Raw genomic sequence first — 27,232 nt, 5'->3', positions numbered from 1 at the left:
AGAGAGGTGGTGTGCTCCCCGACCTGGTGTTTAATCAGCTGAAGCACGGCTGACCGCACCGCAGAAATCTGGGTATGAGGCACCGTCATGTGACATTATGCCTTAGGGGCCAGGTAGATCACACAAGACGGGAGTAGGTTGAGATTTCTCTGCTATGAGAAAAGCCAACACTTGGTCTCAGTGTGGGGAAACCACAGGAAGTGTCAGTGCATGTGATGAGGTAGGAGAGAAACTTGGATGGTGTCTCGACATTGAGGTAATGCCAACATTGTGTTAAATGTTGCTGAGTTTCAACAAAATGAGAACAGAAAAATGATCACTGGATTTAACAACTACCAATTAATAACTACCCCAATCAATAAATATTCTTCTATAATATCTATTTGAATGGCTGCATAGAATCCCATTGCATGGCTGTACCAAAATCTGCTCAACCAGTCCCACTGTTGAATTCTTAGCTTTTTCCCAAACTTTTAGAATCATGTTTCTTGAGCATGCTCTCAAAGTTGGAATTGCTGGATCAAAAAAGGTATGCATGTTCTAAAGGCTTTTTATACAGCTACCAAACTACTCTCTAGAAAGGTTTTATTAATATAATTCTACCACTCCAAGGAAATTGTTTTTAAAAAAAGCCTTTTCCATTTTGATAGGTGATATGTAGTATCTTATATTTGCATTTTTATTATTAACGAAGTCATGTTTCCTGGTCATTGGCTATTTATGAATAGCCTGCCCATAATATCTCTTGCACCAAATGAGAGTTGTAAACAGGGCAAATTGGTGAAATATCTAGGAGACTGAAATGCTGGTTTAGCGAAGTGAATAAAGCATATAAAGTTGTTAGAATCACAGCTTGTGAATGTATTAGCTTTGTAACTTTCGTCAGGTAAGTTCTCAGGCCCTATCTTCTCATCTGTGAAATGGGGATTAGGTCTACCTTGAAGTGTTGTGAACAATGGATAACGTACATGATGCTGTTAATTATGACAATTATTCAGATGGTTATTTTGCAGAGGTAACTGCACCATGGCACAGGAATCTAAAAAATGCATAATGTTGGTTTGAAGAAACTAAGGCTATTTCTGATATTTCCGTCACCCCTATTCCTGCCCCTCCTCCCGGCTGTTGGTGGTGTCACTATGGCAACGAGCACACGCTGCCCGAGGCTCAATTCTCTGGCGGTTACAGACCTCCGCCGCCTCACTCTCCGCAGACCAGCGACTCTACGACGCGTTCCTCCCACTCGGTCTCAGATTCATCTCCCTTGGCTCCTGGGCAAGGAGCCGAGGGGCAGCATGGCCAAGGCGGCAGCCTCTTCGCCGCTGGAAGACTTGGACCTGAGCGGAGAGGAGGTCCAACAGCTCACCTCCGCCTTCCAGGACCCGGAGTTCCGGCGAATGTTCTCCGAGTACGCCGAGGAGCTTACGGACCCCGAGAACCGGCGGCGCTACGAGGAGGAAATCACGGCCCTGGAGCGTGAGCGCGGAGTGGAGGTGCGGTTCGTGCACCCGGAACCGGGCCACGTGTTGCGCACCAGCCTGGATGGGACCCGGCGCTGCTTCGTGAACGTGTGCAGCAACGCGCTGGTGTGCGCGCCCAGCAGCCGGCCCGGCTCCAGGGCCGCGACATCCGGCAGCCAGTGGTCTCTGCCCTACAGCCTGGCGCCGGGCCGCGAGTACGCTGGGGGCCGCGGAAGCCGCTACACCGTCTACGACGTCGTCTTCCACCCAGACGCTCTTGCGCTAGCCCGACGCCATGAGCGCTTCCGCCAGATGCTGGACGCCACGGCCCTGGAGGCCGTGGAGAAGCAGTTCGGCGTGAAGTTGGACCGCAGGAATGCCAAGATCCTGAAGGTCAAGTACAAGGGGACCCCGGAGGCCGCCGTGCTACGCACGCCCCTGCCCGGGGGCTCCCCGGCCCGGCCCGAGGGGGAGCCGGAGAGCCCTCTCCCCGATTTCCCCTACCCGTATCGGTACCCGGAGGCCTCCGGGAGCGCTGCGATCCCCAGGCCCCAGGCGCCCTCCCATCCGGAGGCCGTCCTGCAGCCCGCCCCCACTGAGCCTAGCTACAGCGTGGTGCAGCGCCACCACGTGGACCTCCAGGATTACCGCTGCTCTCGGGACTCGGCCCCCAGTACTGTGCCCCAGGAGCTCGTGGTCACCATCGAGCTGCCGCTGCTGCGCTCGGCCGAGCAGGCGGCGCTGGAGGTGACGGGAAAGCTGCTGTGCCTCGACTCGAGGAAACCCGACTACCGGCTGCGGCTCTCGCTCCCGTACCCGGTGGATGACAGCTGCGGCAAGGCGCAATTCAACAAGGCCCGGCGGCAGCTGGTGGTCACGCTACCTGTGGCGCTGACCGCCACGCACCCGGAGCCCGCCGCGACCCCGGAAGAGGCCGCCGACCGGCCCGGAACTGACTGCGCGCCATGCGCTTCCGCTCACCAGGGGCAGGCGGGCCCGGCGGGGGTTGGTGGGGCGGACGGAGGCTCGGATCCCAACCGAAGTTGGACTGCAGACGCCGGGATCACCACCCCGGACGCCACCGGGGGGGAGCACGTCTCAGCACCCGAAAAGCGGGATTTCAGCGGGCAAGAGAGATCAACAACAGGCATCCGGGAGGAGCCGCCTCCCGGAGCTGGGAACTCACCTGGGGACGGTGGCGGAGGCGCTCCTAGTACTTCATCCGGGGACCTTGACAGGGGGTCTTCTGCAGGAAAAGTGAGTGCGCGCCGAACTCTCGGCGTGGAGGCGCTGGAGGCCCCGGAAGGCACCCGCAGGGAGCCAGCTGATCGAGCCATGAGTGGTCCCGGGACCGACCGCGGGGAACCTCTGTGCCCGCCTTTGCAGTGTAATCAGGATGAAGAATCCCTGACTCTGCTCATTCAAGTGCCTTGGATCCAGCCTCAAAGTCTTCAAGGGGAAGTGACCCCCCTCTGGTACAAATTGTCCTTCTCCACCCAAGACTTAGTTTATTATTCCTTCTTTTTGCAATTTACTCCAGAGAATAAGTTGAATACCAAAGAACCAGTGGTTAGCATTTCTTCAAACAATGCAGTGATAGGACTGGCCAAATCTCCAGAGTGCCATGGACAGTGGAGAGAGTGGTATTATGGTTTAAACAACGATTCTTTGGAGGTAACAGTTCTTTCTAGAGTCCTAATATTTGAAATTTTCTGTTCCACTTGCTATCACAGGCACACTCTCAGTTTATCCTAAACAAAGGATTTTCCATTATAACTTCTCTCCTGATGACTTGAAATTGATGCACTTGATGAAAGATGTTAAGTACACTTAAACGCATATTGAAAAAAAACAAAAAACAACTTAACGCATCCTCTCTGGTGGATGGGTTTCAAATCTTCACAGTTGCCCTTGAGAAGGGCTGTAACTTTAGTCATATTCTCAAAGGGGTTGTGACACAAATAGGTTTAAGAGGCATTCTATTATGGCCATATTTTAAGTTGGTAAATAGCTTTTTCCAACCTTAGAAAGTAAATCGTTTACTTCCGGAGAGCAAAAGTAACTCAGCCTGTGCCACACAGTTCTTCTGTAGGAAAACGAACTCGCAGGTGTGAATCTAAATCCCTTGCCCTCTCTCGGCTATATGGTGCTGCTTAATTTCAGTCGCTGATATTGGTGGGGTTGTCTTCTGGTGGGCGTTATATTACATTGAAATTACCTCTTTTTGCATCTGTTTTAATCTGTTCCCTGCTAGTACTTGGCACAATGGCTGGCATTTAACAAAGTGTAATATAAGCCTTTGTTGGTACCAACATCACATCAGCTACATCTCTTTTGGGCAAAAACTGGGGCTGTGCATTATCAGGTTTACCTAGGATATCATTTTGTAGTTGCTACTATACCTTTCAGATTACTGAGGATCTTGAGATTCAATATTCCAGTACTATTGGCAAATACTGGAAAAAAAAAAAAGTTTGACGTTCTATAGAACTTTTTAAACTCATAAGTGAACAATTAATTGGTATTTTTGATTGAGGTTTGTATCAATGTTACATGTAAATTTTTTTTAGCTCTTTTAAGATATTCAAGGGTTAAATTCACAACACTAGTTGCACAGATTATATATTAAAAATTAAGTTTGGGGCCTTGGGCTTTAACCTGCCAGGAAGTTTTATTTCTTCCTGTATTTTTCTAGAAATTTGCTAATAAGTTAAATTTTTATTTTATGAGGTGTATCTTCTGTGAGAAGTGGTTAATTTGAAAACCTCCAAAAATGGTAAAGTAAATAGCCAGGGCTAGGTAGAATACTTTGTGAGAATATAAAATATGAAATCGGCTATCTGTTTATGTCATCAGAAGGGGAAATTTAGGAAAGGGCAGTCGTTTTCCTGGAATTGTTTTAATAAATGTGAAAATAACTCACAGTGTGGGAAAAAAAACTATATGGACAAGCATTTGAGAGAATACTAAAGAATGTATTTTCTTACCTAGCCAAGAACTAAAAGGCAAACTGGTCACACAAAATTTAAATAGATCCTGCCTGTGTATCTTTTGCTGACTCATTAGGAAGTGTTCTAAAATTAAATTACATTTTCTAGCTTGGACCGCATTTATAACTCTAGAGGTGATGTTATTCTTACAAAATAGAGGGGAAAAAAAGGGAAGATAATTTGTAAGTAAGATTACTTGGAGGGAAAACATACCTCAGATTTAATAGAGACCTAGAAAAGGAACTAAGACTTGTCTTCTAGGGTCTTTTCCTATATATGCATGTACTCTTGCTGTTCTTATTGCTCTGTACAATACTCAGTTTTCTTTTGCCAAAACAGCATAGGGATAACATTAAAATAAACATTTTAAAAGTGCAATTCTGAACTGTGTGAGAACTTTTATGAGCTGTTTTTAGATACAACTCTGTCAAGTATGACCAATAAGGTAGAATTTTTTTTTCTCTTTTTATTTTAGGAAAGGTTATTTGTCAGTGAAGAAAACGTTAATGAATTTCTTGAAGAGGTCCTGAGCCCTCCATTCAAACAGACAATGCCCCTAACCCCACCATTAATTGAAGTTCTTCAGGTTACTGATAGTAAGATTGAAATACATGCAAAGGTAAGGATTTTGGTGGGCTCTATAGAGTCGTGATTTGGGACAAGGTTGAAGCCTAACAAATAACTTAATTCTTGATTTCTTTATATCATAACTTTAAACTAAGTGGACATGATGGCTGGGAAGAGTGATGTTAAGAGGAACGAAGACTTTTTTGTATGTATTTTACTATTAAACATCTGCAGTTCCTTTTCACTTACGTTGTCTCCTTTAATCCTTTAATCCTTTAATCTGTTCAGTGAGGAATGGAGAGAAACTAACCATTGGGAATTATGAGTATTAGTCCAGGGACAAACAGCTTTTTTTTTTGACTCTCAAACCATGGGAACTATGTCATCCAGTTTGTTCATTCTTTCTAGTTGAACTTAAGTTTGGTTATTTTTATAGTCTTCAGTATTGGACACAAATGAGTAACTAGGACAATTGACTTGTAATGTGAATTCAGGGGAAAGAGGCTCTAAAGAATCACAGAAATACAAGAAAATTCAAGAATGCCCTTATAAGAATGACTGCTAATGGGTTTTATAGGCCATGTTAAAAGGTTTGTAGGCCAGGATTATTTTATCCTGAAAGAGATGAAGGGTCAATGAAAGTATTTAATCAGAGAATCAATGCCAGGTTTGTATGATTAAAATATGACTGGCAGCATTTGGAGAATGACTTTGAGGGGGAAGCCAGAGGGCCTATCTGTAAGTCTACTGGGTTATTCCATCACAACTTAAAAAAGTTTCCAGTGGGTACAATTTACTTTTCTATTTGTTTCAAAGAATTATTAATTTGCTGTTTCTCCTGACATAGTTGCAAGAATGTAGTAACTCTGAGCAGCTTCATGAGACGGAAGAAAGAGTCAATGAAGGAAGTCATCTAACTGAAAAAGAAAGTCTACAGCATGCTACTACCTCAGCTGATTCCAATTCATCTGTAGCAGTCAAAGTACTAGAAACAGACAGTTGTGGTTCAGTTGCATGCTTGCAACAAGGGGCCCTTGATGTTTCTCAAAAGCCGTTTGCAAAGTCTCAGCAACCTGAGTCAAAAATGGAACCTGAATTTATAAAAGACAAAAGTGCTGTTCACTCAAATGATGAAAAAGATAATTTAAAAGAACCAGTAATAACTAAAGAGAAAGAATTAGATGGAGATCACCTGTCTTCATTACTGAACAAAACTGAAGTTCACAATACACCTGGTTTTGACAACATAAAGGAAACCAATATGCAGGATGGTCGTGTGCAGATTATTAAAGATCATGTGACTCATTGCTCATTCAGTTTTCAGAATTCTTTGCTTTATGACTTGGATTAATTCTGTATCATCTTAGAATTTAACTAAAAATAGACTCTCTGTTTACTATCTTAAAACCAAAGGTATTCAAGAAAGTGTAAAATTTGCAATTTTTATTCTCATAGGGAAACTGAAGCTATTTATTTTTTTGCATGTAGAGTTTATACAAAGCTTCCTTAATTATGGAAATAAGTTTTGTGATTCCTCTGATGTATATTTTTTCTAATAGTTAAACATTTAGTTTTAATACAACCTATTTATATTTACTTCTGTGTTGTTTTTGGCTTTTGTTTGCCATTACTTTAATAAAATTTCAAAATAAATACTCATTAAAAGTTGTGTCTGTCACAGAGTATTTCTAAAGAATGCAATTAACTAGAAGCACACTAGAGTGCATGTGTTGGTGGGAGGAGAATCTCAAAACTATGCATTTATAAGTCTCACTAAATAGGATGTACTTATGCTTGTCATAGAGATTCTGAAAGAACTTTACTAACCAATATTAAATGATCCAAACAATACAAATACACTGAAGTTTAGTATTTTTGCTTCAACTGTGTATTTTACTCTTCTCATATATGTCACCATGTATATATATATGTGTGTATACATATATATATAAATAACAGATTATTTGTTAATGACCTTGAAAATTCAAAATTTTAAAAGAATGTTTTGGAAATTATTCAAACATTCCTTGGTTTTATAGAATTAATTTACAAATTTTAGAACAGGACAAATTGTCTAAGAATTTGCTCCAATAGGAAAATTGTCTTCATTATATTATTACATGAAAACAACAAGAGCTAGTGTTTTCTAATGAATTTCTTTTATAACACCTAAAAGAGGGCAGCAGGTAATTTATCAACAGTGGCTAAGTTATGAATTTTGTGGAATAGTATTTTTATTTGAGGCCAGGAGAAAATCCCAACAGATTTTTTTTTTCCTCACAAAAAATTTTAGGACAACATGAAAGACAATATAGAAAGGAAAATATTTGTTGATCTAATCGCTGACCCCAAGGCCTTGAGCTGATCTATTTCTGTTCCAAAAACAGCTACTAATTCAAACCTCTGGCCTTACCTTAGTCCCGGAAACTAATTTCTTTAGTCCTTTGAACTAGGGAGGTCAGGTCAGAGCACCAAAAACTGGTACGAAGCCTAGCAGTTCATTCTGATTTACATTTATAACCCCAGTAAAACCTGGAACCAGAGGGCTGAGGGCAGTATAAAGGTAGCTCATAAAGCAAGAGAACTATTTGCTCCATTGTAGATGACCATATACATTTTTCAACCATAATAGGAATCTTAATTTGATGGAATAATAGTTTTGAGACTGTCCATTAGGTACACAGTTTTCTTAGATTGAAATGACTATTGCAGTACCTACACAGAAAGTAGTCTATATTTATGATTGAATACAATTATATACTGTTAAGGAAAACTTTCATATTAAATATGGAGTAAATTTTAAGCCTGCTTTCTATTATTTACTGTCTGTCCTTTTAAAAAGTATGATTTCTGTTAAAATAAAGCTGGCACTAGAACATGTTTCACTTTGTCAGGACTGAACTTTGTATCATTTCTGGCTGTACTTCACTTACACAGCAGCTTTTTATTGCTCATTATCTATGCCTGGCTAATTTGAAAGCCAGTTTCTTCCAAAGGGATGCACTGTCAAGAGCTGGGTTTTCTTTATTTCAAACTCAGTTACACAATGTACAGATAATACGTAATGCTAACTTTAAACCTTGTAGAATGTCTTTACTGGATTTTGGTGTAAAAATTTATTCTGCAAAATGATCAGGAATCTTTTTATGCAAAAATGAGTATTTTATTTTGGCAGCACTAAAAAAAAAAAAAAACCACTGTATTTCTACATTGAGGTGAAAACAGTGTTTAAACTTTCTTATCAATCAAATACATTCCAAAAGAAAGTGTGTTCTATGAAGGTTCCAAAGCACAGGCAAATCTTAACACAATAATACAGGAATCTTTAATACTGAAAATGACTCTGTTCTGACAGTGTGTTTAACATAACTTTCGAGTTATAAAACCAGTGAAGCAATTCCTTCCTAGTAACTGTGTCAAGAGTGAAGCTGGGCTTGTTCCATTAATACTCTTAACAATTTCATTGTAATACTTTTTACTAATTTGACAATTTTAAATAAATTCTGCTGTACTTAAAAGAAGTCTTGAATGTGGAAAAGTGTACAAAGTTCCGGATAAAAAGATTAATAGATGCAATTTAAATAAAATTTCTCCTTTCTTATCAATTAACAATAATGATTACCTTTAGCAGATACACATTGAGCTTTAAAACCCAATTCTCAAAATGAAAACTTGTTTTACATCTTAATCAGACATAAAAGGAAAAGATTACTATATTGGGACACCTTTTACGAGAATTCTGTTGTTGTTGTACTAAAGCAGAAACCAGTTCCTAAACCCTTTTATTCAATTGTATATTCTGTTTGGACAAATATCAAAAATAGAAGACTGTCACTACTTTTGCTTTTGTAATTGTGATTTTTTACTGCAGTCTTCTATAACTTTTACAGAGTTCATGGTCCCTAATATCTCCCCACCCTCCATTTTTCCTAGGTGGGGAAAGGGCTGCCATAAACTTCTCACTGATAGTTAGAGTTTCTGGAAACAGGTACTGTTTGTTATTATTTAAGAGTGACTCAATTTGGGCACTCTGGGTAGATGGTCTACAGGTTTTTTGGTGGTGCATACCACAGTCTCCAGCATGAAAAATCCTAGGAACTTGAGGAACCAGCACTTTCCAGAATTTTGGAAGGCAAGATACAGTCAAATACTGAAGGGTCCAGTCCCAGTTATAATCATCGTAAGTACAGAAAGTATCTGTGCACTCAATCAGCTTCTGATAGGCATCCCGGGTCAAGGCCAGACCCATATTGTGCTCTGTGGATTTCCACGTTTTCACATCTACCTTGTCAGCAATGCCATAGAAACTGCGAATGGCAGTATAGGTCCCCAGGGAGAGAACATCACACTCAGGACACTCTTGCTGCTTTAATTGCCACATCTTTTTGAAGACATGATAAAAGTCAGGGGCTAAGTAGTGATCCTCTTCTAGGAAAAGTATGAGGCCAGCATAGTCTCGGAGGACTTTGATCCTCTCCCATACAAAATGCAGCTTCCACCACCAGTGGTGTTTGGTTTGGGAGAATCTGGCCTCTCTATAATGGCCGAAGGAGTCGGGATATTCAGCATTAATGCATCCCATCTGCAAAGCTGCATTCTTCTCCACGTCTCTGGGGCAATCTCTGGGGTCAGTGCCGGGAAACTCGTTGGGGTACAACTGAATACTAAAAGGAAAGAACACCTGCAGAACCGGACAGAAATCCACTCCAGCAATCAGCTGATTGATCTCGGTCGACCAAAAGTCATGGCTAAAGATAACGAAGACGTTGTCGATTCCCTGGGCTTTTCGAAGTGAGTCCAGCAGCAGTTTGAGGTATTCAGGCCGGTTGTGCACCTGGACCACCAGCACCAGCTCTCGGGGGGCCCAGGAGCCGGCCTTACCTACATTCCTCACCGTCTGGTCAAAGTTCAGCTGGTACACTAAGGACCGGTACCGCAGCGTCAGGTTGTCCACCTCGGGGTGCGGGGCCGCCGCGACTAGCGGAGCCGCCGACTCGTTGGAGCCCCGGCGGATGCCCACGGACACGGCGGGATGGTCCCCGGCCCGGGCGCCTGCACCCCGCGCGGGCTCGGCGTCCAGCAGCGGCGGGGCGAGGGCCTCGTTCTTCCTTTGTCGCCCATTGCTGCTCCAGAGGACGAAGCCGCAAGCGGCCACCACGAGCGTCAAGATCAGCACCTTCCGCTTGTAGATGCGGAACCTCATGGTCTCCGGCGCCAGGAGCGCAGGCAGGCAGACGGGCGCGGAAAGGAGCTAGAGGCTCCGGCGCGGAAGGGGCGGGCGGGCGGCGGCCGTGGCCTGCAGCAGTCGGAACTGGCCCCCGCGGCTGTCCTCGCTAACTCATCCCGGGCCCCGGGGGTTCTGGGGCCCGAAGGCTCTCAGCTCCCCCGCGCCGCCCGGGCTCCACACATCGTCGCCTGGCAGCTGCAGCTCGGGCACCGGCCCCGCCGCTAGGAGCCGCGGCACGGCGTCGCCTCGGTCCTCTCCATCCAGCACGGGTCCGGGAAGAAGCCTGTCGCGGCCCCACCGCACCCCGGCTCCGTTACCTGCGCTTCCAGCGGCCCTGCGTCTTCTGTGCTCTCATCTTTACGGGGCCCCGGACGTCCCAGACCGAGGGACGTACCCTCGCCCCACTCCGGCGGCGACTGTCCTGACAACCAGCGACCGGCCCGCCGAGCGCCGCGGTCCCCGGGCCCACACCCCTCCGCCCCGCCCCTCGGGCCGTCGGTTGGCGCTTCCCGGTCGAGTCTGGAGACGCACGGCCGTCGCCGCCCGCTGCCTATTGGGCCGCAGCGCGGTCGCTCAGGCTCAGTTCCTACATCCGGGGCGTTCCTTCCTTTCCAGTGAGGCGTGAGCAGAACGAAGCCGGAGCGTGGACGCGGGTTTTCCAGGTAAGCGGGGTGCGGGGCGGTGGCGATTCCAGCTGGAGTCCCCAGTGCTCAGGATCCAGGGCTGGGCCGTGTGGGCCCTGGTAGGAGAGGGAGGGCGAGGCCCGCCGCCTTGGTTGGTGGATTTCAAAAACGGGCTTCTTCCTTCCGGAAAGGGGCTCTCGCATGGCGGCTGCTGGGCCGGGAGACACTCATTAGGGACACGTCAGCCTTCAGGGCTGCTGAGGAAAGGATGACGATGCTTCGGAGGGAAAAGTGAAACCAGGCTGATGCGGTCCTCGGAGAAGGGACGGGGCGGGCCGTGGAGGTGGCTCTACACCGCGCCCCGAGTCGGGCATGCCCGGGAGCTAAAACATGGAGGGAGAGAGTGCGCGGAGAGGCGAAAATAAACTCTAGCCTCGGCCTGCTTTCTCTGCCGAAGAAAATCAGGTATCACACCACTACGCTTTAGTTGTTGGGCAGCCACGGTAAATTAAGCCCCAGAGGAACCCACTTTGTGGGGGAAACTGTACTGGGCGTCCCTGTGTTTCTGCTCTTGCTGTTTTTCAGTGAGTTTCATTCTATAAATGCTCCAATAATTTAAGGATTCCCAAAAGCTGTGCACGTATATGTGCGTTTACTCATACGGAAAAAGAATACTTGGTGCAATTATACGTTACTGACTTGTGTAATGTTATCTTCCTATAAATATTTATAAAACACTTGAATTTTCAAAATGTTTAACGTTTACTGCCGTATTTTAAATATTTTACAACAGTTTTCATCGTGAAGACACCTCTACTGCAAAGATGGTCAATGTACCTAAAACCCGAAGGACTTTCTGTAAGAAGTGTGGAAAGCATCAGCCTCACAAAGTGACCCAGTATAAGAAGGGCAAAGATTCCCTGTATGCCCAGGGAAAGAGGCGCTATGATCGGAAGCAGAGTGGCTATGGTGGGCAAACAAAGCCAATTTTCCGGAAGAAGGCTAAAACCACAAAGAAGATCGTACTGAGGCTTGAATGTGTTGAGCCCAACTGCAGGTCCAAGAGGATGCTGGCCATTAAGAGATGCAAGCATTTTGAACTCGGAGGAGATAAGAAGAGAAAGGGCCAAGTGATCCAGTTCTAAGCTTTGGGAATCTTTTGTTCTTCTATTTTTGAGAGCAAAATGTTGAAGTTATAGAAAAATTGCCTGTATGAGAATAAATACAGTGATATTCTTACTCAAATCTTTTGTATTTTTTAAAATATAAGTAAAATCACATGTCTAATTTGGTTGTAAATTAAAGAAATAATGGTAAATTATTTGTAAGTGAACTAAGGTTCATCCTCTTATCAAATTCATTATTTAAATTTAGTTCCACAAGAATTGGCATCTTGTATTTATATAAAAAGAAGGTGGGCTTCCCTGGTGGCGCAGTGGTTAAGAATCCACCTGCTGATGCAGGGGACACAGGTTCAAGCCCTGGTCCGGGAAGATCCCACATGCTGCAGAGCAACTAACTAAGCCCATGCGCCACAACTACTGAAGCCCACACGCCTAGAGCCCGAGCTCCGCAAAAAGAGAAGCCATCCAATGAGAAGCCCGTACACTGCAATGAAGAGTAGCTCCCGCTCACCGCGACTAGAGAAAGCCGTGCCCAGTAACAAAGACCCAATGCAGCCAAAAATAAAGACCCTGCTTTTTGTATATGAATTTTAGGCTAAGATGCTTACAATGGGGATGGCTTGTAGATGAGCAAGAATGCAAAGGGCTAGGGTGTAGGAATAACATGGTGGGCACTTATTCCCAACACAGACTTTTTTTTTTTTTTTTTTTTTTGCGGTAAGCGGGCCTCTCACTGTTGCGGCCTCTCCCGTTGTGGAGCACAGGCTCCGGACGCGAAGGCTCAGCGGCCATGGCTCACGGGCCCAGCCGCTCCGCGGCATGTGGGATCTTTCCGGACCAGGGCACGAACCCGTGTCCCCTGCATCGGCATGCGGACTCAACCACTGTGCCACCAGGGAAGCCCCCCAACACAGACTTTTATATCTACATTTATTGATGAAGAAATAATTGTCTTTCTACAGGAACATGTAAAAATCAGATATGCACTAAATTTTAACTATGCCACAAAACTTCACTTTTTAAAGAACCATGTTTTAATATAGTTTTATAATATTTTCAGGCAATGTCTCACCAATTTATGAGTTCAGAAAATCCTAAGATACTTAATTACAGAATTCTTAGTTTTAAAGAGCAAAAATGAATTAACTTTTAGAAGGCAGTATAAAGCCTGGGCTGGAAATCCCCGATCTAGGTTCACAGAGAGGATTTTTCTCCAGATACTTACACTCTTTCCCCTCCTTTGTTCCCAGAGGCTAGTTCTGACACTGTTGCAGTGATCTAGGAGAGAGGCTGATTTGAGACAGTGGGAATGAGGAGAATGAAACAGTTCTGCTTCCATTTTCCAAGATTCTTTTAAGTTGGTTCCTTTTATATATCCTCTGCTCTAGTTCAAATCCTAATCATCCTTTAGCTGGTATATTGTGGCTGATATATTGCTATCAGTTTTTTAATTAAAAAACTTAAACATATTAAGTGACTAAAACAAAAAGAACCACCCTCATATAATACAGAACTTAGTAAACGTAGCAATTTTCTGCTACTCCCACCCAACCCCAAAACCTCATTCCAGCCCTAAAAATTAAAAAACTTAGAAATCACAACAAAGATTATGGAATTAATATTAGAAAACTTGTAAAAGCTTAAGTCTGTCCAAAGCAACTCCTACTTTATGTATGGTGAATATAAAATTCCATATATATTTAGAATAATATACCTGAAAAACACAAAAGTGCTTAAAAACTTATATGTAGTTTCATATCAAACAAGTTCTCACTACAGTTTAGACTATATTAGTGCAAAGTATATTTTCTGCATACAGAAACTCAATTTTTTTTTTTTAATATTTATTTATTTGGCTGCACTGGGTCTTAGTTATGGCATATGGGATCTAGTTCCCTGACCCGGGATTGAACCTGGGCCCCCTGCACTGGGAGCAGAGTGTTAGCCACTGGACCACCAGGGAAGTCCTAGAAATTCAATTTCTTTAACTGAAACGCAAGATGAAAACTGATAAGAAAATTCTATGACCAGAGTCGTTGGGATCAATATCTGTTTTAACATTAAAAAATAGCCCCACAACCCATTCTGGAAACACTAGGCTGAAATAACACAACTGCAATAAGCTGATAAAAGTTAACACCACAATAAAATTAGGTTTTAATGAAATTAAGATATTACAGCCAAATGATCGAAAATGTTACACTAACACATTTTTCCCCTCAAGCAAGTATACAAAACCCACGAACAGCTTCCCTTGCTCCAATTTGACATGTAAACAATAAGTGAGTCCCAAATTGGCCTGTAACTAAATGAAATTTCTTTTTGTGGTATCACTTATTACATTAACATATCACAGGAATTTACATAACAGGTTAGAGAACAGAAGTAAGAGACAACAGGTGCTTCAGTACCACCCATATTATCTACTAAGACCACAGTGTGAGCAACAGAGTGTAGGTTCATGGTAGTAGTTCCTTGAATAAAACAACTTAGACAGAATCTTCCACAAACACACGTTTTTGCAGTATCCAAATCTTGGCAAAGATGGAAAGGAATGATATGAGAGCCATATGGAATCCTATTGGAAAAAAATATTTTAAAAATAGTTTTTAATGTGTTACTAGATTCAAAACTTCATGTATTAGGACATGAATTACTGGACACTGAAATTATAACAATGGAAAAATAAAATTACTCTATTAATTAACTCAGTATATTGTTTTATTTTCCTAACTGGTACAAATGGGGAAAATATACTAAGTAACAGCATATGACATATTTTGTAAACCTAAGAGGATCTATACCACTCCATAAAGTATCTTTTAGCACCGCCACTTAATTAGCATAACCCACTGAATACAATGAAAGAGCCATCTGTCCTTTATATAATTATACTGTATGACCAGTGTAACATAATTTAAACGTATGGCTCTGTCATACAATTCTTATAAATGATAATGAGAGAATTACTCAGTTCTATCTGTGAAGAAACATTTATTTAAATAAATCCATATAGGGGCTTCCCTGGTGGCACAGTAGTTAAGAATCCGCCTGCCAATGCTGCGGACACGGGTTCGAGCCCTGGTCTGGGAAGATCCCACATGCCGCCGAGCAACTAAGGCCTGTGTGCCACAACTACCGAGCCTGTGCTCTAGAGCCCGCGAGCCACAACTACTGAAGCCCACGTGCCTAGAGCCCATGCTCCGCAACGAGAAGCCACCCCAATGAGAAGCCCGCACACTGCAACGAAGACCCAACGCAGCCAAAAATAAATTAATTTAAAAATCAATCAATCAATCCATATACTCTCATAGGCATCAAATGTTCAAAAGGGAATTTTAAACTGTGTGAAACAAATTTAAAACACATGTTGTTTGGGACATTAGTTTTACTTTAGTAGCCAAGTAAGCAATTTAACCTTGCTTAAATTCATTCACCCTCTTGCTTAAAATTTCAATGGCGCCCAATACAATTAAAATCCAAGTAAGTCAAAAAAAAAAAAATCAAATCAAGTCAAACTCAAAACCCTCATCTACAAGACACTAAGAGACAGTTTCTTGAGGTTGCCTGCCCACCTCCCAGCCCGCTACTCCACCCTAAACACAACCATACCGCCATCACTTTGCGTCTCCCCCACACTGTTCTCTTTGTTGTTTCTCTAGTACCTAGGCTGGCACATAATAGGTGTTCAGATTTTTTCAACAAATAAATAAAACCTACTATTATAATTTAAACTGGAGTTTAAAACCCTATTAGAAAAGTCTGAAAAAATAAACATCAAATCAAAAATAGTGGCCTACTCTTCCTAAGGGATTTGGTATTGGCCTTGTTTGCAATTTTTAATTTTTTCACATGTAAGAATTTATTATTTGTGTAAGTAACAATTTTTTTCACAAGTTACTTACTTGTGTAAGTAACAATGTTTACATTCCAGGCTATTGGTTATAGTCTAAGGAAACAGGAAACAGTTAAAAACTGTACTTTCTATCCAACATAATTTAAGTTACAACATATTTTTCTAATAGACTATAACTTTATGTTTATAACCAGTAGTTAGGACAATTTTTAAAAAAATAAATTTAGTTATTTTTGGCTGCATTGGGTCTTTGTTGCTGCACGAGGGCTTTCTCTAGTTGAGATGAGTGGGGGCTACTCTTTGTTGCAATGCGCGGGCTTCTCATTGCGGTGGCTTCTCTTGGTGTGTGGGCTCTAGGTGTGCGGGCTTCAGTAGCTGTGGCTCGCGGGCTCTAGAGTGCAGGCTCAGTAGTTGTGGCGCACGGCTTTAGCTGCTCCGCGGCACGTGGGATCTTCCCAGACCAGGGATTGAACCCGTGTCCCCTGCATTGGCAGGCGGATTCTTAACCACTGTGCCTCCAGGGAAGTCCCAGTTAGGACAATTTATCAATAGCTAGATAACAGATGCTGTTCTCATGGCTTTGGATCTATATTCTTTTTAAAACAAGGGAGCTCAAAACATGCAAAATTATACTTTAGTAAAGATTAGAGTCACCTTAGCCAATCTGTTATGATCTTTTCAAATCATCAGTAACCATTTATAGTATTTCTCATTTGGACATAATTTTCAAATTTGAATAAGTACAATATATTATTTTTTTTTCATATGTAAGTCTCAGAGAAAACACAGAACAAGAAACTCGGGAGAAGTACATTTCCAAAAGACACCACATGTTTCTCACAAATCAGTGGTCTTAACCTGAATCATCAGTATCACTTCTGGAGATTTAAAAAAATATATGACATACAATAGGGGTCCATCTCTGGAGATTCTGAACTAGTTGGTCTGAGGTAGAATCTAGGACCTAGATTACCAGAAAATCTAGATATATATTTCTCATCTATATTATTTAGGAACTCCTCCAAAACTAATGATAACAACATTGGTTTTTAATTGCCAGAGAAGCAAATTACTTGTATTTATACATCCAATAAGTATTTATTGGGACCTATTATGAACAAGACACTGTTCTAGGTACTTACATGTATTGTCATTTAATAGGTAATTCTCAACTCCTAGTTAAGAGTCAATGCCTTAAACCAGTGTTTCTCAAAGTGTGGTCCCCTGAGCAGCAGCATCAACATTCCCTTGGAACTTGTTACAGATGCAGTTTCATCCCCACTCCAAATTTACTGAGTAAGAATCTCTGAGGGTGGGGACCAGCAATCTGCTTTAGTAAGTACTGTGTTACAATAAGCATGATTGTGATGCACTCTCAACTTCTGAGGATCACTGCCTTAAAACAATGAGCCCTTAGTTACTTTTAGAGCCTTTGTATTCAAAGTGTAGTTCATGGACTAGCAGCCTAGCCTGGAATGTAGGCAATCCAAAAATGGGCAGAAGACCTAAATAGACATTTCTCCAAAGAAGATATACAGAATGCCAACAAACACATGAAAGAATGCTCAACATCATTAATCATTAGAGAAATGCAAATCAAAACTACAATGCGATATCATCTCACACCAGTCAGAATGGCCATCATCAAAAAATCTAGAAACAATAAATGCTGGAGAAGGTGTGGAGAAAAGGGAACTCTCTTGCACTGTTGGTGGGAATGTAAACTGATACAGCCACTATTGAGAACAGTATGGAGGTTCCTTAAAAAACTACAAATAGAACTACCATACGACCCAGCAATCCCACTACTGGGCATATACCCTGAGAAAACCGTAATTCAAAAAGAGTCATGTACCAAAACGTTCACTGCAGCTCTATTTACAATAGCCAGGACATGGAAGCAACCTAAGTGTCCACCGACAGATGAACGGATGAAGAAGATGTGGCACATATACAATGGAATATTATTCAGCCATAAAAAGAAACGAAATTGAGTTATTTGTAGTGAGGTGGATAGACCTAGAGTCTGTCATACAGAGTGAAGTCAGTCAGAAGGAGAAAGACAAATACCGCATGCTAACACGTATATATGGAATCTAAGAAAAAAAATGTCATGAAGAACCTAGGGGCAAGATGGGAATAAAGACACAGACCTACTAGAGCATGGACTTGAGGATATGGGGAGGGGGAAGGGTAAGCTGGGACGAAGTGAGAGAGTGGCATGGACATATATACACTACCAAACGTAAAACAGATAGCTAGTGGGAAGCAGCCGCAGAGCACAGGGAGATCAGCTTGGTGCTCTGTGACCACCTAGAGGGGTGGGATAGGGAGGGTGGGAGGGAAGAGATATGGGAAGAGGGAAGATAGGGAAGAGGGAAGAGATATGGCAAGAGGGAAGAGATATGGGAACATATGTATAACTGATTCACTTTGTTATAAAGCAGAAACTAACACACCATTGTAAAGCAATTATACTCCAATAAAGATGCTAAAAATAAAAATAAATTTAAAAAAAAAGCAGATCTCTACTACAGACCTCTAAAACAGAATCTGCTAAACAAGACTCCCAGGTGATGTGAATGCACTTAAAGTTTGAGAAGCAAGCTGCGGTTCTTAATCCTAGCTGGCCATGCATTAGAATACCTGGGGAGTTAGAAAAATACTGGGTCCTACTCCCATTCTTTTTTTTTTTTCAAATTTACTTATATTTTATTTATTTATTTTTGGCTGAGTTGGGTCTTCGTTGCTGCACATGGGCTTTCTCTAGTTGTGGTGAGCGGGTGCTACTCTTCATGGCGGTGCGCGGGCTTCTCTTGTTACAGAGTACAGGCTCTAGGGCACCCGGACTTCAGTAGTTGCAGCACGCGGGCTCAGTAGTTGTGGCTCCCGGGCTCTAGAGTGCAGGCTCAGTAGTTGTGGTGCACAGGCTTAGTTGCTCCACAGCATGTGGGACCTTCCCGGAGCAGGGATCTAACCCGTGTTGCCTGCATTGGCAGGTGGATTCTTAACCACTGTGCCACCAGGGAAGTCCCCTCCCAAACATTTTGATTTAATAAGTCTGGGGTGGGGACTAACCATCAGGATTTTTTGAAGCTCCTCAGGTGATTCTAAATGTGAAGTAAAATTTGAGAACCACTGCTTTAGGATAAGAGCTCTTAAGCTAGGGATGGTGAAGAAGAAAGACTCGCTTGGGTTTCAGTGGGGTCTATGAGCATTATAAAGTTGTACGCAAAAGTCTGTGTTTATTCATGTGTGCATTTTTCTAGGCCCATAACTTCTGTCATTTTTCTAAGAGTCTCTCCCCACTAAAAAAAAGTTAAGAATCTATTCTTCAAAATATGGTGTTCCTACCATTTTATAAGCACTCAATAGTAATTTGGTTCACATCTTAGCTTCCACTCCTATATGAAAGCCTGAATAAAATGAATAACTGGAGTTTGGTGTCTCATGACCAACTGCAGTTAGTGTTCAAAGACAAGGGAAGAGAACCAGGAGCTACTGAGTCCTCTTATATGCCAAATGCTTTGCCATTACATTAGATCATTTATCTTCACAACTCTGTAAAGTGGGTATTATTGTTCCTGCTTCACAGATGAGATTCAATCAAAGAGGTTAAATAACTTGCTAAAGCCACACTAAGGGGTGAAGCCAGAAATCACACTTAAGTCTGACTCCAAAGAGCACACTTTACCACTATGTCAGATTGGAGTTCTCAAACTTTTAGACTGTATCAGAGATACCTGGAGGACTTGTTAAAACACAGAGAGCCGGACCCCACCCTCAGAATTTCTGATTCAGCCAGTGTGAGGTGAAGCTCAAGAACTTGCACCTCTAACAAATTCCTAGGTGATGCTGATGCTGCTGGTCAGGGAACCAAACTCTGAGAAACAATGTCATTCATTGATTTATTCATTCACTCACTCACTCACTCACTCACTCACTCATTCTTCATTCATTCATTCCCTAACATATTGCAGGTATGGGGGATAGATAGTACATTTTAGACCCAAGGGAAATAGTGGAGAATAAGGCAAAGTCCAAGCCCTCATGGATCTTACATTCTAGTGAGAATATCTGACAGAAAACGAACAAATGTTAAAAAATATGTATCATTCCAGGTAATAAATCCTATGACAAAAAAAATCAAGCAATGTAAGAGGGTGGGGGATAAAACTTTAGATAGAGTAGTCAGGAAAGACCTTTCTGGGGTGCCACTTGCGCAGAGAACTGAAGTGAGAAAGTAAGCTATGAGACTTTCTGGAGGAAAAGCATTCTAAGCAGAGGTAAGGAACAGCAAGACGGCCACCGGAGCAAAGCGTCATTGTGCACAGCGGCATAAGCTATGTTAAAGACCTTGTTACTCTGAGGATGAGAATACCAGGATGCTATCGAAGGCTTACCTATTATATAGTACGGCTCGCGCAGAAGATTCCAATAAAGTTAATGGCATTTGCAGCTTTATAACTGGAAGGACTTCTGGTTGTTCAAAAATATTTCCAAAAAGATCCAAGTACTCAAGAGATAAATTTTTAAATTCACTAGGCAAAAACGGAAGCTTATTTCGAGCCGCTGACAAAAAACGCAGGTTTGTCAGTTGTCCCATCTTGAAAGGAAGTCGAATCAATTCATTATCATCAAGTTTTAAATCTGTAAGTTCTTGGAGCTGGCAAAACTGCACAGGGAGTGCCTTAATTTTGTTCTTGCTGAGATCCAAACTCCGAAGTGACTTCTGGAGTGTAGACTGACACAAGGCTACACTAAATGACTCCAAGTGATTATCATTCAGGTTAAGTTCTTGAAGGTGGATGAGGTCTCCAATTGTAGCTGGAAGCTTTTTTATATGGTTGTGACTCAAGTCTAATTTTCTAAGGTTTTTTAAGGAAAGCATACGTATATCAACCCGGGCAAGCCCACAATAAGAAGTCTGAAGATGTTCCAGAGAATAGGGGAAGTTCTTGCTTAGAGGATAGTCCTTTTTGGATGTGATAACCATTTTAGTTTTAAATTTTTCAAATTCTGAAGTCTTCACTGGTGTGAAGGTTAAAAGTGGTGCCTCAACATCACAGCCTCTGTGAGCCAGTCTCATAGCTGAAAGGAAACCCTTTAGACTGCTGGAATTGGCCTGAATACATAAAAATAAGTTGTACAATTATAAATTCCATTTTAGATAATGCATCCATGCTAATCTATCCTAAACAAAGTCTGTAAAGTTATATATGCAAATCATGCAATCATTTATTGAAAATGGCTGTACAAGTTTTTTTAGTATTCTATTTTCACTAAATTTCAATACAGATACAAAAAACTTTAAACGTTTTTGAAAAAATTATATTGAGAGACATACGCTAAATAAAACTGTTCACAGGGGAACCATAAGAGTATAAAATAAAACAGGAAAGCATGAAAAGATTCCACTTAAGATTTGGGTTTAAGATGAACTGACCCAACGACTATAATCCAAAAAAAAAAAACACAAAAAAAGTTACTTAAACTTAGTAACCAAAGTCAAAAAAAAAAGAAAAGATGAACTGACCCAAATCTCCAGTGCCTCTGAGATAGAATAAGGTAGTGCGGTGCACTGCAAAACACCTAGGGGGGGTTATTCACAAACACTAGGAATTGTGAAAAGCAACGGCCCTGTCAAAAGCAAGGCCAGGGCTTCCCTGGTGGCGCAGTGGTTGGGGGTCCGCCTGCCGATGTAGGGGACGCGGGTTCGTGCCCCGGTCCAGGAGGATCCCGCATGCCGTGGAGCGGCTGGGCCCGTGAGCCATGGCCGCTGGGCCTGCGCATCCGGAGCCTGTGCTCCACAGCAGGAGAGGCCACAACAGTGAGAGGCCCGCGTACCGCAAAAAAAAAAAAAAAAAAAAAGCAAGGCCAAATAGCACTCAATGCCAAAAGTACTAGAAAACATCAAAAGCAAGAGACTGCTTCCAGCTGGACATAGAAATCACTAATAAAGTGGTATGTGAACTAAGTCATCAATAAAAATAACTAATACTTGCAGGATACTTTAGAAGTTTCGTAAAATTTATATGTGAAGGACTAGTGAACTTTCAGCAAGTTTGGGAAACTAAGTATATGATCCTATTTGGTTGGAATGTAGGAGCTTTGTAGAGCAGTAAAAGAGGAGAAATATAGTACGGGGATAGATTACAGATGAGCTTGATGCCAAGGTAAGGAGGATAGAATGATCAGGCTGTGGGAAATCACTGAAGAATTTTGAGTTGAGAATTACATGACAAGAGCTATTTTGGCAGCAGTATACACAGTCAAGTGGAGTGAGGAAAGTCTGGTGACCTGGGTGAAGTAGTCCAGCCAGTAGGTCCAGAGTGGTCATCAGTGTCGAGTTCTACAGAGCTCAAAAAGGATAAGAAATAACGGCAATGTGATTTGGCAAATAGGAGGGAGATCACTGATCTCTGAGGCAGTGTTTTGTGAGTAACCAGTGAAAGCAGAGGTCAAAAGAGATAGCAAGAAAGTGGAGCCAATAGATTTAGCCTTGATTTTCCAGAAATTTGTCTATTCTACTTTCTTAATTGGTAAGACCTCTCAGCTTGCTTGTTTTTAGGTAGGAGTTAGTGGAAAGATAGGCTGAATATAAGAGAAAATGAAAAACCACAAGAACAGGAGGAGGTAGGACAAAACACCTCCATTCAATACAAATACCTTAAACAGTTATTAAACTTTTAATGTTTACAAAGCACGTGCCTTGGGGTTAAGGATACCGCAAGGTTGAACAAATCACTGCTCCTACCCTCTGGGAAGGGGGAAAAGGAAAAAGTGAGGTAAGGCAAAGAAGGAAACAGTTTTTTATTCTAATGGTTTATGTATTTTAAAAAGTGATTATAGTAAGTAAAATACCCCCTGAAGTGTTTCTAATTGTATTTCATTCTTTCTTTTTAACACCAAATTTAGATTCATCACCTGTGATTCAGCTGGCAAAACGTAGACCTGTGCCACCTGCCTTATAGAGTTCTGTCTAAGAACACCCTGAGGCTCCATCTTGGGCACAGAAGCAAACCCAGTTTTCCTTCCCATCCTGGGCAACTTTTCTGAGACTGACTCTGCCGTTTTAGAGGCCATACATGCATGCCAGGGAAACTGCCGTCACTTCTTCAAACGTACCAGCAAGTGACTGTCTCTGTTCAGCTATGTGGGTATCAGGATCCTAAAAGAGTCTCTATTCTCTTTACAGTCAACCAACCTAAGCATTAACGTTTTTAATACCATACCTTACTTAGACAGATATCCACGGGAGGCTCCTTTAACCGAACAGTGGCTTTCCCCTCATCCACAAATTTGGTGAAGAACTGCTCAATGTTCTCCTTTAGCTGCTTAAAACCAATGGGAAAAAAGGACAAAACCAGGTACTGTTATTCAATATTTATTACAACTAGAATGTGCCAGTCACTTTGCCAGGTTTGGTTTGGCCTTTAGTTCTTAAGTCTGGGTGTTCTGTGGTTTTAAGATTTAAAGGTTTTTGTTTGGGTGGTTTTTGGGGTATTTACACTCCTTATCTAGCATCTGGTAAGATATAATTGTTCTGGGCCTTCCTTGGTGGTGCAGTGGTTAAGAATCCGCCTGCCAATGCAGGGGACACGGGTTTGAGCCCTGGTCCTGGAAGATCCCACATGCCGTGGAGCAACTAAGCCCGTGCGCCACAACTATTGAGCCTGTGCTCTAGAGCCCGCGAGCCACAGCTACTGAAGCCCATGCACCTAAAGCCTGTGCTCAGCAACAAGAGAAGCCACCACAATGAGAAGCCTGCAAACTGCAACGAAGACCCGATGCAGCCACAAAAAGAGACATGATTGTTCTACCTGTCCAGTAACTCTTTCTTCTTCAAAAACAGAAACCCCTGTGTTTGAGGAGAATGTTTCTTTTCTCCCATTGCCAATAGCAGCTACTTGCTTTCTTAACTTCAGCCCATTAGTCTGGGGTGGGCATGCCTCCCACAAGATATAAACTCAGTGAAAGCAGGAATCTTGTCTCCTTTGTTCACCTTTATTTCCCTGGAGCCAGAAAAGTGACTGACACTTAACAGCTGCTCAAAAATTTTTAATGACTAACGTTGCTTCTGCTTCAGACTTCAATGCAACAACTATTTATTGAGAAGCCACTATGTACCAGGTACTATGACAGGGGGCTTGGGACAACAGTGGTAAGTAAGACCAGCATGGTAATTACACTAATCAAGTTGGCAATCTCATAAGAGACAGTTATTAAACAAGTAATTACAAGCATAACAAATATTAAAAGAAGGGAAATACAGGCTGCTGTAAGACCTTATTAGCAAAGGGGTATGAAAGTGACCTTAAAGGTAAGAATGAAGGATTAAGAGATGTTAGGCAACTGAAGATACTGGGGGAAGACACAGCGGGTAGCATACCAAGAAGATGGAACAATGTGTTCAAAGCCTTGAAGGTAAGACAGCTTGGTAGCTGTGAGGAGCTGAAAGATGTTCAGTGCACCTGAAAGATCCAGTGAAAAGAGGCAGGTGAGCCTAGAGGGGTAAACAGAGATTAGATGGTGAAAGATTTTGTAAACCGTATTAAGAATTTTGGATTTTATCCTAGGAACAGTGATATCCACTGACTGACTTTAAGATAGGAACATGATTAGGTCTACATTTGGAAAAGCTTCCTTTAACTACAGTGTAAGAATGAACTTTGGGACGGGGAGAATGGGGTGGAAAAAGACAACGGTAGAAGTAGGAAGATCCTTTAAGAAACTAGCGAGGCAAGGGACAATGGTGATTTAGATTACAGCTGGGATGGAAGGAGGTATGAAAATATGAAAGCTACCTAGGAAGTAGAATTGAAAGAATTCAATAATATATTGGATGTGGGGAGGGAAAGGCTTTAAGGTGCCTGGATGGGGCAGAATACTACTTAAAGGGTTGCAGAAGACTGTCAGAAAAGCAGGGTTAGGGATGGCAAGGAAAATTAATCTGGGGATATTTTGAGTTTGAAATACTGCTACACATCCAAGTGAAGATTTCCAGTAGGTAGCTGGCTCAAGTTGGAAGTTAACGGAGAGGACTAGCTAAAGAACATATTTGGAAATCGCAGTCAAATGGATGACAGCTGAAGTCAGGACAGAAGAGTAGAGGGTTGTAAGAAAGAGCCCCAAGATACTTCCATACTGAGCACTAATACCTACTCTTCAAGGCCCAGGACAAAACCACCTTAATTCAACCAATAAATGTTTACTTGACACCTACTATGTCCCAAGCCCTGTAGCACCACCTCTTCTACAAAACTTTCTCAAGACCTTTAATCAGAATTGATCTCATTTTTGATATTATGCTCCTCTGCTTCTACCTTTATTACAGCACTTATCATAGCCCACCTTCATAAGTGGTGGTTTCTGTTTCTCCCTTTCTGGTCTTGGAAAAACAGTGACTAAATCAGGTTTATTTCCCACAGTATCTAGCACTGCACCCTGCACACAGTAAGTCTTCAACTAGCAGTTTACAATAAAATTTTGGTTAGGTCAGCTACTGACTAGTAGTGCAGTAAAAGTTTTAAAGGAGAGATCATAACAGACTCCGAAAATAGGCAGTACCTAAGCTGGGCATGAAAAGATAGGTTTTAGGGAAGACAACAGGGAGAAAAGGGAGACCCAATTCTGGTTATGAGTTTGCTTTTGTCACCTGTTTTCTAACCTTTAAAATTTGGGTGATTTCTAAAGTCCTTTTAATTCGAAAAATTATACGAATTGATTCCATGGAAAGGGGGGACTTATTTAGACTTTCAGCTACTCACATCGAACATTTACGTGGCTCTGAATGAAACAGCAATAACTCCTTTCCTCAACTATGAGTATTCACTGAGGAGTAAAACACTGTAAGGGAAATAATCTCAGAAATTGTATAAAGTCAAGAGTCAGATGCAATGGTGGGTGATGAATTGTCCCCTCAATTTTATCATAGTAGGCACAAAGGTATTCCAGTCATTTTCACAAAATAACGTGCTTGGTAATCAACGTAAAAGGATTTTATAAAACTTGCGCTTTAAAAATTCTATTTCAAAAAATTCTACTTCAACTTCCAACTTCTTCTGGAGGGTTTACTACTGCTAGGTAGATACGAAAAAGTCTTGGACCTAACAAATCAAGACTTAGGAAATCAAACATTTGAGGAGAAATAAAAGAGAGAGAGATGCAGTAACCAATAACTTTAATAAAAATATCAAGATGCAACCCAAGCATTACTGCTTTACTACTGTACTAATCTGGCCTAATGACCTTAGAAACACCCTACAAAGCCTTAAAACAAACAAAACAAACCAACAGACAGACAAAACTAGCGAAAAGCCTGTGGAGAAACAGAATTTACTGAACCAAAGAGTAGTCATTTTACAGTTCCCCCAAACTGGACTGAGGCTTCGTTTATAGTTTAATCCAGCAGGCCGAAATTTCCAAGGCTTTAAAGGGGCGGGGCTGCTATCTGCAACTAAACAGCAAGGCTGTCAATACAAAGTCGCAGAAATGGGCAAGAAAAATAAGACGTGCACTCTCAAAATCGTTCCTCCTCGGGGTCCGTAGGGAGACGCCGGGGTCCGGGTGGTCATGGGGTTCGGGGGCCGGGCGCTCAGGAACCCCTAAGACGGAGTCCAGCCTCGGGAACAGTCGGGCGCTTAGGGCAAGAGCGCCCGGCTGCCACCCCTGACCTGCCTGCTTCACGCACCTCATAGCGGGTCCCGAGCTTGTCCTTCAGAGTGGAAATGAACAGGCAGGCGTGGTGCCGGCCGCCCCGCTCGCCCCCCGCTCGGGGCCGCGGCTGAGTCCTGGGCGCCTGCTGACAGAGGCTCAACACCGCCCGGACGCCCTTGCCCCTGTTCCTCAGCCCCAAGGCCGGCAAGTGCCGACTGACCACCTCCACCTCGCAGTGCAACTTCATCTCGCCGTAGCTCCAGCAACCAGCTGCCACCTCTCGGCTTTGAAACTTCCCCATTCCCGCCGCGCCGCGCCGCGCCGCGCCGCCGCCGGGGTCCTCGAGCACGCGGCTGTTCAGGGATCTGCCTGCCTGCTCGTGGTGCCGACGTCTCCGGTTTCTTTGTACAGCGGCTCCACGAGTCCTGCGGGGACGGACGGCGTCCCCTCTCCCTTGCAGGGTCAAGTCCGCACTGTGGCTGCGGCGCGCGGAGGGCGGACACCGACCACCTGAGGACCCGGCGCGCGTCTCCCAAAACCGGCGATCGGCGGGGGCGCCACGTCCTTTCCCGGGAGCGCCACGTCCTTTCCCGGGAGCGCGCGCTGACGGCCGCAGCTCTTATAGTTTGGGGCCGAGTCCTAGTTTCCGCTGTTGACCGTTAATGCGCTGCACGCACACGTGGGGTCCTTGAGTTTCCTAAGGAAAGGCATCAGCTCCTCTGTTAC

At 42.9% G+C, this 27,232-nt stretch overlaps 4 protein-coding genes across 7 annotated transcripts; 2 read left to right on the top strand and 2 right to left on the bottom strand.

The window, feature by feature from the left end:
• Nucleotides 1-709: 709 nt before the first annotated feature.
• On the top strand, nucleotides 710-9,800 carry DNAAF2 (dynein axonemal assembly factor 2). The gene is made up of 3 exons (XM_022570635.3): nucleotides 710-3,134; nucleotides 4,926-5,069; nucleotides 5,865-9,800. The coding sequence occupies exons 1-3, from the start codon at nucleotides 1,047-1,049 to the stop codon at nucleotides 6,366-6,368; spliced, it is 2,736 nt and encodes a 911-aa protein (XP_022426343.3). The 5' UTR covers nucleotides 710-1,046; the 3' UTR covers nucleotides 6,369-9,800.
• Nucleotides 5,865-10,632, bottom strand: MGAT2 (alpha-1,6-mannosyl-glycoprotein 2-beta-N-acetylglucosaminyltransferase). Its single transcript, XM_022570637.3, has one exon. The coding sequence runs from the start codon at nucleotides 10,218-10,220 to the stop codon at nucleotides 8,880-8,882; it is 1,341 nt and encodes a 446-aa protein (XP_022426345.1). The 5' UTR covers nucleotides 10,221-10,632; the 3' UTR covers nucleotides 5,865-8,879.
• A 149-nt stretch (nucleotides 10,633-10,781) lies between these two features.
• On the top strand, nucleotides 10,782-12,106 carry RPL36AL (ribosomal protein L36a like). 2 transcript variants are annotated; one of them, XM_022570638.3, is made up of 2 exons: nucleotides 10,782-10,906; nucleotides 11,661-12,106. In XM_022570638.3, the coding sequence occupies exon 2, from the start codon at nucleotides 11,692-11,694 to the stop codon at nucleotides 12,010-12,012; it is 321 nt and encodes a 106-aa protein (XP_022426346.1). In that variant the 5' UTR covers nucleotides 10,782-10,906; nucleotides 11,661-11,691; the 3' UTR covers nucleotides 12,013-12,106. The 2 variants fall into 2 exon arrangements, with proteins under 2 accessions (XP_022426346.1, XP_022426347.1); XM_022570639.3 differs by lacking the exon at nucleotides 10,782-10,906 and adding an exon at nucleotides 11,100-11,332.
• On the bottom strand, nucleotides 11,977-26,799 carry LRR1 (leucine rich repeat protein 1). 3 transcript variants are annotated; one of them, XM_022570640.3, is made up of 4 exons: nucleotides 26,541-26,797; nucleotides 23,083-23,184; nucleotides 20,251-20,972; nucleotides 11,977-14,569 (listed from the first exon to the last, which is right to left on the bottom strand). In XM_022570640.3, the coding sequence occupies exons 1-4, from the start codon at nucleotides 26,751-26,753 to the stop codon at nucleotides 14,329-14,331; spliced, it is 1,278 nt and encodes a 425-aa protein (XP_022426348.2). In that variant the 5' UTR covers nucleotides 26,754-26,797; the 3' UTR covers nucleotides 11,977-14,328. The 3 variants fall into 3 exon arrangements, with proteins under 3 accessions (XP_022426348.2, XP_022426350.2, XP_022426351.1); XM_022570642.3 differs by having other exon boundaries at nucleotides 23,083-23,181; nucleotides 26,541-26,795; XM_022570643.2 differs by lacking the exon at nucleotides 20,251-20,972 and having other exon boundaries at nucleotides 23,083-23,181; nucleotides 26,541-26,799.
• Nucleotides 26,800-27,232: the final 433 nt, after the last annotated feature.

This window comes from Delphinapterus leucas, chromosome 2, assembly GCF_059928025.1.
Source record: "Delphinapterus leucas isolate spDelLeu-1000000601 "Yukka" chromosome 2, BTC_Dleu_Yukka2, whole genome shotgun sequence".
Classification (NCBI taxonomy): domain Eukaryota; kingdom Metazoa; phylum Chordata; class Mammalia; order Artiodactyla; family Monodontidae; genus Delphinapterus; species Delphinapterus leucas.
Note: the sequence above shows the minus strand (reverse complement) of the source record. Positions and strands in the feature narration are given on the sequence as shown.